Here is a 10266-nt window from a genome sequence, read left to right on the forward strand (position 1 = left end):
TAAATAAAACATCTATTGAATTTTCATGAATTTTTTGGTATTTTTCTAAATTCTGACCATACATATGTGATCTATATGCTTGTTTTTATAAAAAACACTTAGAACAATTTTATTTTGATGTATGGATATGTTTTTATAAGGTTTCAAAATTCAACAGACTACCATTTTTATAAATTTTTGAAGCTCTAAATACTATGTTTTCATTCAAAATGCATTATCCAAGTGTCAATTTCTAGTAAATCAATATTGCTGAACACATATATGAGTTCAGAATTTCTAAAAAAAATGCCAAAAATCCACTATCATGTATTATTTAGTAGGCTTTGTATTTTATAGCTTTCCATTTCCCTATTTATACACACGCTAGAGAGGATGTAAGGTTGAACATCAGACACGTGCACTAAATAGGCAGAAAATAAGGCTTTAGCAGCGGTCGCTAAAACGGACATGGGTGCGTGACTGAGGGTGGTTGATGCCTCAGGTGTTCGATGAGACTTGTCTGTGTGTGTTAATTCTTCCTAAACGGTGCTGACTTTTGATATTTCATCAGGCCATGCTTGGTAATTATGTTCTTACATATGTGTTTAGTAGGATACTTTTAGGAATTGATTGTTAGATCATGTTTATTTCAATGAAAAATATGATTTTGTGAGCCTTTAAAATTATGAAAATTTTGAGTTGATTTTTGAAGCCTTGTAAAAGCCTATTGCTACTAAAATAAGACCATGCAGATCACATTGCATGGATTCTTAGAAAAAAATAACACTATCCACACCCTCTTATTGTAAGGAGGAACCACTATATATATATATACACACACGAGAACTGCACATATTAGGTCCCATTTTTCGTTCTGCCTCATAGTTTTGAAGTATTTGATGGTATATCTCAACCATTAGATGTGTTTTAGCATGCTCTATTTAGTGAGAATTGACTCTTGAATCATGTATTTTTTATGAAAAACATGATTTTATAAAAAAATTGATACCTTAATGGCTAGTGATTTTGGATCACCCAAATCTAACATATATATATATATATATATATATATATATATATATATATATATATATATATATATATATATATATATATATATATATATATATATATATATATATATGTTAGATTTGGGTGATCCAAAAGCTGGTTCCCACTAAACAAAACCTCATAGATCACATCTACGGTGTTAGATATGAGAAAAAAATACCAAAAACAATGACTTTTGAGGGGTAGAACGAGAAGGTGAAAGAACTCATCTCTCTCTCTCTCTCTCTCTCTCTCTCTCTATATATATATATATATATATATATATATATATATATATATATATATATATATATAACTCATAATAGTGGATGAGCAAATCGTCTGCTGAACGTGCGGACAAGTTTTAACAGCATTTGCAACAGCCACTAAAACCTAATTTTTCTGCTCAGAGCATTAGTGGCGGTCAAAGACCATGCTAATCCCTCTTTTTAGCTCAAATTCAACATGCCGGGCGCGTTCAACGATAATCCACCCACTGTTTCGTGTGTGTGTATATATATATATATATAAAATGTCAAAAGGCATTCTTTAATTACCATGCTAAAATGAATTGCTAGTTGGTTTACAGGCCATATTTATTAGATGCTGTTATGCTCTTACAAATATGTGGGAAAAAAAACATAGGCTTTTTACTGCAACTGCCTCATCTTACTCTGAATTACACTGCTGTTACAATACTTGGTAACTACAGTCTCCAGTCTGAACCACCTGCAGTACAAGTAGCTATAGATGCCATTCAACCTGACCTTGTAAGCACATTGTACCTACTAAGCCCACAGTGGGTCCAGTTCTGGAATTGTCTACATGGTCTCTGACTGAGGTATGGATTCATAGATACTTTTGTCATACTTCACATGATGCACAGATGTACCCTGAGAGAATAATGCTATTAGTGTCATCAGTGGGGCCCAAGTGTTGGAGTTCATGAACTTGGGCAACCTTCGTTTGGGCACTGATATATTGGATTAGACCGTAGCCCTACTAGAGAAACCGTAGTTAAAGGGATACAACTACATTGCAAAAAGACCACCGTGGGGGTTCCCCAGTGGCGGGGTGGGGGGGTTTGCCAAGGTGTTGGATTTATGATCCTTGATCGAATCCCGCCGATGCATGGGTGTGTCTGTAGCTTTCAGAGGTGCGCCATGTAAAGCAGGGTGGTCGTCGGGCTCACCTAAAGGTTTTCGGCTTCGGTGAGGGTTCCTCATCATAAAAAAAAAACTAAAATGCAAAAATTGATGAATGAGCCAACCATTCCGGCAAATATCACAATATTTATCAAAATTTTGCAGAAAAAAAAATATTTGGATATGTAGTTACTATAATATAAAATGAATACATAAAGCGACCCATGAATTTAAAAATATGTGAAGCAAGAAAGGGGAAAAATTTAAAAAGCCTTAAGAAAAAAACTAGAAATCAAGGATGCATGCAAATGTGAAGGGAGATGTCAATGAATCGGATTTTATCTTATATCCGTTCTAATTTGATTTTATTTAGTTGCATTTGGTAAGCCAAAGGCGTATCCTATTATAATTGAATGTAGATATGGTTTTGATTTTTTGTTATCAAATCTGACAAATATGTTAAATTTGACAGATATTCAAATCAGTGTAGATGTAAAAAAGCCAATCTGGTATGAGCTTTTCACCATTCAAATCCAAATCCAAATCTGAATTCAAATTTGTTTAGCCAATATTGGAGGTATTGGCTACATCTGATCCGAATCTGAACTGTTTACATACCCAAGTGGAAGCAACAAGGATGAGGCAACCCAGACGAAAAAAAAAAGGTCTACCAATCAAAGTTAGACATCTCCAAAGGGGTTTTGGGTAGTGGGATGGGGCTTAGGCCTGCCTAGGCAGGCGGTCTACGTTCAAATATCATGAGCGTCATCCCTTGCACAAGCTGAAGTGTGGTGACTCCTTGGGGAAACGCCCACTGAGTCAGGACAGTTAGCTTAAGTAAGGCAGGCAAAGCCAGCTGACTAGGACTGTTAAATATATAAAAAAAAAATGATGCAAGGATTTGATGAAACTGGCTTCCAATTCGGTAAATCCAAACACAAGACTAGTTGGGACTTTTTTACTCGGTAATAAGTTTTTTTTATGTAATTATTCCATAATACATTACGGTTTTTTGGACCAACAAGTGGATCAAATATATCGGTCAGGATTATGACCCGAGAGGGCTTACCCATCGACCCCAGGGAGTTGCCAAGCTTCGGCTTATGCAGAGGTGGGGTGACGCCCATGGGATTTGAACCAATTTCAATACTTTTGTTAATGGAAACGAAGATAAGTGTGCTTTGGTCCGGCTCCTAGACGCCATTGACTGAAACTGGGTCAATCCTATTCCCTGACCAAAACTTGATAATATCTGAACGATTGATCCTTGAATTTTTCTAGAGGGAAATTTATTTGCTTGTCTTCCCAGAGGGAGAGCCGAACTAAACTGTCTGACTTTTTTTCTTAAGATTTATAACAAAATGATGAATATTATTTCATTGACATTTTGCTAATGATAATCAGTTTATTAATCTTACATAAGATGATTATGTTTCAACAATAAATGTTTTTCAGTAACAAATCCATTTTTTTTGTCTTCTTTGTAACGTCCCAAAATCCTCGAACTTATAAATTTTAAGAAAATTTTAAAATTTTAAAATTTTAATAGTCAATCATTTTTTAAAGTTAAAACATTAGTTCAGCGAAAATAATAATTGCAAAAAACAAGTCGGCAAATCCTAAGCAGATTACAGGCAAAATTTTCAACAACGAATTGGGTCTCCAAATGTCTTAGATTTAAGTCCACATTTTTGTACATAAAAAAAAAACTAGGAAAACATTCAAAGCAAGATTTTATATAAAAATGGATACAAAAATTCTTATACAAAATGTCAAAATGTGCTCAGGAGCAAACAATAGAGAGAGTAGATTCTTGATATCATTATGTCATCATCTGCAACATTCATCTAATTATCACTTGTATCCCATAAAATAAGTCAGACTCATGAAAGCCTGGTAGGTACAATGATATCAGACAAGAGAACAAGACTAATATATGCATTATCATATTTCAAAACATTAGATCATATATGAACGAATTGTAAATTGGTGTAAGTGATGTATCATTCTTAGATTGGAAAAGCCAAGTGAACATCATAACTTTATTTTGATAATTATCTACCTGTGGATACTCACAGGGTAAAATAGTAGAAACAACTTAGTTATTCGAAGGTTTATTATTCTATGTGAATTGATAACTCGAATGGCTAGCTAAGTTTGATCGAAAAGAAACAGTTTTATCGATTTATTTCTTGTTGATGAATATATTATAAAAAATACCTGAAATAATTTTGTATCAATTATGATAAATTCAGAAAATTTGGGGACTTTATATTCTTTGCTCTAGCAAACAAAACCAATCAATTCTTACTTTTCACTTAATAAAGGCCAATTTCCCTTTGTTCTTTATCATGGTTTTGCTAAGGGTAACTCAAATACGTTTACTAGCCAAATTTGTTTATAGGTATGAACGAAAATTTTCATAGGTTTTTTTTTACTTCTTTTTTTTTTGAAAATTTCACTATACAGATGTGATCTAGATGTTTCTTTTTATAGAAATGGTCTCTTGGATCATCCAATTAAGATGTATAAGAATGATATTTTAAGGGTTGAAAATCAATGGCTTAGATTTTTTATAAATATTCGAGCATAAAAAATCACATTTCTTGATCCAACAGTTGATTCCTAAAAAATGGACCATACCCAATGCATCTATAGGACTAGATTTGCAAAAAAAATTATTAAAACATATTCCAATTTCTCGTTTGGTTTATACTATGTTGAGTTAACTTACTGAAAACCGATTGACTTATCATCTATTTACAAAAAAACACCCAACTTTATCAGAATGCATTTTAAATACCCCCTTGAGGAACAAAAGACATTTAAGATGATTACAGAAAAGCTCATCTGATTATATTATGTTATGGTTTCCTGTAAAGCAAATTAACAAATGAGGGCATTTTAATCACTTTATTTGACAAAACTAAAGGTCAGCCGAACGGTTTTAAGACCAAAGGTTGTATTTGAAACATAAATTATAAAAGCAGGCAGCTACACGTAATTGCCAACATATTAAGCAGCTTTTCTGTAATATATGTATGCAGTGTCAATTTTTAAACGCATTAGGTGTAGTTTCGATGTGTTTGTTTATTGTGGTAGAATATAGCAAGGGGATTATGTAATATATTAGGGCTGTCAGCGGGTCGGGTACTCGACCCATTAGGGAATTATGTGAATCCGCCCAAATAATAAATCACTGGGTTTGGGTTTTATTGGGTCATGAAAATGGAATACCAGACCTGGGCCCGCATAATTAAAGAATTTTTAATTAAAAATACATATAAAATATTTGAGTCGGATCAGGTACCCGGTAAAGAAAATGGGTCAAATCGTGTACCTGGAAAAATCATGACCCAAACCTGGCCCACATATTGCTTGGGTGAGGTTCGGGTCGATTGGAGACGTTATTTTTCATGCCGATACCCGAGAATTCGGGTTAAGCTCGATTGGGGTACCCAATACAAATCCGACCCATTGACAGCCCTAAATATATATTATATTTATAGGCATTCCCTTTATGAACTCACAATCGAAAAGCTGTAGGTAAGGTTAATCTTGAAGCTGAGGCATTGATAGATCCCACTCATCCATGCTGAAGATTAGGGCCCACTTTATAAAATGGCCATTAAATAATGTATAACATGTTGGGGAACATAAACTAAGACATAACATGTGGCCTAAACTGGCATTAGGTAAACCAATTGTCTAGATCTAATTCTATAAAAATTTGGTTAACAGTTGAATATAAACAATAGTAATAGATTCAATAAAAAAAGTTTGAATAGGCCCTGCCAGTTATCCACTGATCTAAGACTCTGTTTGGCAGCCGGGCATTGGGATGAAGACACCGTTTCTATGTATTCTCAAAACGGGGACAAAACCTACCCAATAGAAAACCTCCCAAAGCTACCCAATAAAAACTTTTATCTGATTTTCATTGTTCTTTCAAAATTCTGACCTTACAGATGTAATCTGTGCCTTAGTTTTTATAGAAATCAGTTCTTGGAGCATTTGATTCCGATGCATGGATATGTTTTTATAAAGTTTCAAAAATCAATGTTCTACAATAGGTTAGGGTGGTTTTCTATTAAGTTTTCATTTTCCTTGCAAAAACATGGTTTTGCCGCAATGTGGTGTTGAGGATGGAGTTGCCAAAAATATCCTCTTGTGAATGGTGTTGAAATGTGGTGTTGGGGCTGCCACATTTGTTTAAATATCAAGACATAACTCTTTAAATAAACGAAAGTGTGATAATTTTATAACAATATTTTTACATTTTTTATTAGGAAAATTTGGGGAAAATATGGACATTTTAACACTTTGCATAAGTTTGGCATTTTTTTTCTTTTTCTTATATACACATTTGTAATTAATTCGTTTCTGCCAATATTTTCTTGATAAAAACATTTAAAATCTCACATTTTCTTCTCCGAGAAGTTGCCTATCAAAACGTTTGTCACAGTGGTTATATACTTGGGCTTTCCCATATCACAAATTTCTGGTACCTTGTATGCATTTTTCTTTTTCCTTTAATTTTATTGGTTGGAGAGAATAATGTTGTGCACCGCCATATCTTCAATTAGCTAACCACAAACTTGGTGCCAAGTGGGCACAGTGCTACCCACTTCATCTTCACATGAAACTTCATCACATCTTCTTCCCTGTTGCTATAACTTTCTCTCTCAACTCTACTACACTTTGAGAGTAAAAAACAGAGAGAAAGTTAGAGAGAGAGAGAGAGCATAGCAGACAGGCAAATGGCCTCCTCCCTTCTCCCCTCACTGACCCTTAAGCCTTCACCTCTCTCACAGAAGTCCTCCATCAAGGGGCAGCCCTCTCTTGCTAGGGCCCCCTCTTCCTTCAGGGTTGAAGCCAGTGGTGTCAAGAAGATCAAGACTGACACACCATATGGTTTGTCAAAATTTCACATCATCCTTCATTTTTGTTTTCAGAACTATATTCATTAATACATCCATACACATAAAACATATAGGGTTCTCATGGAAAAATACCATGTAGATATGTACATTCATGTATTATATAGGCATAAGCAAGTGGATACATACATTTATGGGCTATACAGATGTAAACAAGTATATACAATAGGATTACACACATATACATACTGGTGGATCTAAGCATATACATTGACCATTATAGTTCAACTAGGCATAGATACAATTGCATGTACATCACATGCATGTTATAACATCCATATATAAAGACGTGTATATGTGAAGGTATGCACATAATTGGTGGAGAGAGAGTTTAAAACTTTAAAACATAAAGAGTTCAAAATGTAAATTAAAGCATACATACATAACTTTATGCACGTAGATAAGGGAAGCAAACGGTTCAGATTCGGATCGGAAGTGGCCAATACTATATTCGATTAATCAGATGTTGGCTAAACAGAGTCGAATTCGGATGGTGAAAATCTCATACCAGATCTACTTTTTTACATATAAACGGATTCGGATATCCATCAAATTTGGATATTTCTCATATTCCGTAGCGAAAAATCAAAACCATATCTGCATATGATTATAGAATTGGATATGGTTTTGGCTTACCAAATGAAACTAAACTAAATCAAATTCTGTCGGATATCCGATAAAATCGGATTCATTGACATCCCTAGATAAAAGACAAGAATAAGATCCATGCAGCACATGCATAGAAAGGCAAGGCAATCAAGCTCCAAACATGTGTACTTTTGCAATTATATAAGTGCGTACATGAATATAAATGCCCATACTGCATGTGTGAGCATTAATTTGCTGTCTGAAATTATGCAGGAATTAGTGGGAGCATGAATTTGAGGGATGGACTGGATGCATCAGGAAGGAAACCAAAGGTTAACATAGTTTCTAAATGGCAATTTCCATTTACATGTATGTAAAACTTTCAATTAACAATGATATACTGAGACTTTTTGAATACTCAGGGAAAGGGAGTATACCAATTTGTCGACAAATATGGTGCCAACGTCGATGGATACAGGTATGTTGTTGTTTCAGATTATAACTGCAGATTTTTAGTGTGTATAAATGCTAGCGATTTTATATGTATTTTGTGCATGTATGATGAATCAATTTATCTATATCTGTAATTATGCATGCACATAAGCATATAGATATGTACTTGTGTGTGCATAAGTATGTTTCTGATTATGCTTTAAATTTTACTGAAATGTATTGCAGTCCTATCTTCACACCAGATGAATGGTCTCCCAGTGGCGATGTATACGTCGGAGGTGAGAATTCTGATACTTAAATTACTTGAGAAAAACAGCATCCTGCTGTTCTTGCTTCCTGTGAAAGATGTTCCCAACTTCCTGATACGTTTACAATATCTAACATACCCGTTGAAATTAGCAATATTTTCATTATTAGGGATGCTATAGTCCTTGGGAAATCATCCTTTGTTGCCATTTGAAATTATTATGTTGGCCATAAAAAGTCTCTCTCTCTCTCTCTCTCTCTCTCTCTCTCTCTCTCTCTCTCTCTCTCTCTCTCTCTCTCTCTCTCTCTCTCACTTGATTTTAAAATGGGTTGCAGGAACCACAGGGCTGTTGATCTGGGCCATAACGCTTGGTGCCCTTCTCCTGGGAGGAGCCCTCCTTGTCTACTACACAAGTGCTCTGGCTTCTTAAATTTCTCAATCTCTTTATTCTTGTTGCCTTCTCTGTGTTAAATTTACATACTTGTAATATTATGGCATTATCCTTAAGTTTATATGTAGATCAACTGATGCATATCTTTTGTGGTTGTAAACATGATTTTGGTTACTGCTGGCTATGGACTTATATAACTTGGGTTGTGGTCATTAAGTTATGCATAGTTCTGTCTTAACCAAAGGATCTTGGATTAAATCCTGAATTCCTTCAAGCCAATATAAACCTTGACCAATTATTCATATCACTGTGATGACTTCCCAAAGTTGACCGAAAAAATGACCATATTATACCACAAATATGACACATTTCTCCAAATTAATGCCTTTAAATTTCAGAAATCTGCCGCTATCCAAACAGCAAATATGCAACTTAATGCAAGATTCTCGCACAGACTTTGCGCTGACCTGACTTAGCTAACCATCCTGATCCTTGGCTTATTTGCCCATCTAATATAATACAACTTAGATTCAAATTGTTGATAGAATCAATAAAAAGAGTCCAAGGAAATTTCAAATATAATTATAATTCAAGTTTTTGAAATCAGGACCAATATGCAAAGAAATGTAACAGGGATCATTTATATGTTCTTTATATGATACTGTAATTTTTTAGGAAAAGCAAATAATATATGATTTATATGATTGGTTACAACGAGTGACCTCCCTCAGTAACGAATGTGTACAATGCATAAGGTACATAAGCGTATCCAGCCCAGCCTAATCTGCTACTGTTTTGATGCCCATATGCGCGACTAGGGATGTAAATGGTTCAGATTCGGATAGGACGTGGCCAATACCATATCCAACTCATCAGATGTTGGCTAACGGAATTCGAATTCAGATGCAGATTCGGATGGTGAAATGCTCATACCAAATCCAGTTTTTTACATGTAAACATATTCTGATATCCATCAAATCTGAATATCTATCAGATTATCAGAGTCGGTAGCAAAAAATCAAAACCATATCCACATCCAAAAATAATCGGATATGATTTCATCTAGCAAATCCGAGTGAATGGAGTTGGATTCAATTGGATATCAGATAAAATCCGATTCATTGGCATCGCTATGCACGATGGCTTAACCATGCCTCAGAAAAGGCGAATCCACATGCGGCTAACATAATGCATGAATGTGGACGTACCACACATTTACTGAACAAAATTGTTCCAAACCAGCATCTATTGGACCAGGTTCTCTTTTGATAAGAAAAAGAATAACGATAAGCCTGGCCAGTGATGCCTTTCATGATTCTATTGTTTGCCAAACGCCATGAGAAAAAATGGCTTTCATGATTCCATGGTTCCTTCTGCAGACAGATCCAACAAGGCCTAATTTTCAATGAGTGCATCAACAGGGTTTGAAAGATTTACAAAGGCTGGTGTGTGTGTGCGCGCGCAACATGGGTT

The 10266-nt window shown here is 34.8% G+C and overlaps 1 protein-coding gene across 1 annotated transcript; it reads left to right on the plus strand.

Moving 5' to 3' along the window:
• Positions 1–6801: 6801 nt before the first annotated feature.
• Positions 6802–8990, plus strand: LOC149831232 (photosystem II 10 kDa polypeptide, chloroplastic-like). The gene is made up of 5 exons (XM_090013759.1): positions 6802–7088; positions 7976–8034; positions 8125–8180; positions 8381–8433; positions 8738–8990. The coding sequence occupies exons 1-5, from the start codon at positions 6935–6937 to the stop codon at positions 8830–8832; spliced, it is 417 nt and encodes a 138-aa protein (XP_089869885.1). The 5' UTR covers positions 6802–6934; the 3' UTR covers positions 8833–8990.
• The last annotated feature ends 1276 nt before the right edge of the window (positions 8991–10266 follow it).

This window comes from Nuphar pumila, chromosome 7, assembly GCF_984573655.1.
Source record: "Nuphar pumila chromosome 7, dmNupPumi1.hap1.1, whole genome shotgun sequence".
NCBI lineage: Eukaryota > Viridiplantae > Streptophyta > Magnoliopsida > Nymphaeales > Nymphaeaceae > Nuphar > Nuphar pumila.

Bases quoted from the DNA above. Each gene is read 5' to 3' on its own strand.
- LOC149831232 (XM_090013759.1), top strand. From the start codon at position 6,935: ATGGCCTCCTCCCTTCTCCCCTCACTGACCCTTAAGCCTTCACCTCTC. The intron at 7,089-7,975 runs GTTTGTCAAAAT...GAAATTATGCAG, and splicing joins CAAGACTGACACACCATATG to GAATTAGTGGGAGCATGAAT. The intron at 8,181-8,380 runs GTATGTTGTTGT...AATGTATTGCAG, and splicing joins GCCAACGTCGATGGATACAG to TCCTATCTTCACACCAGATG.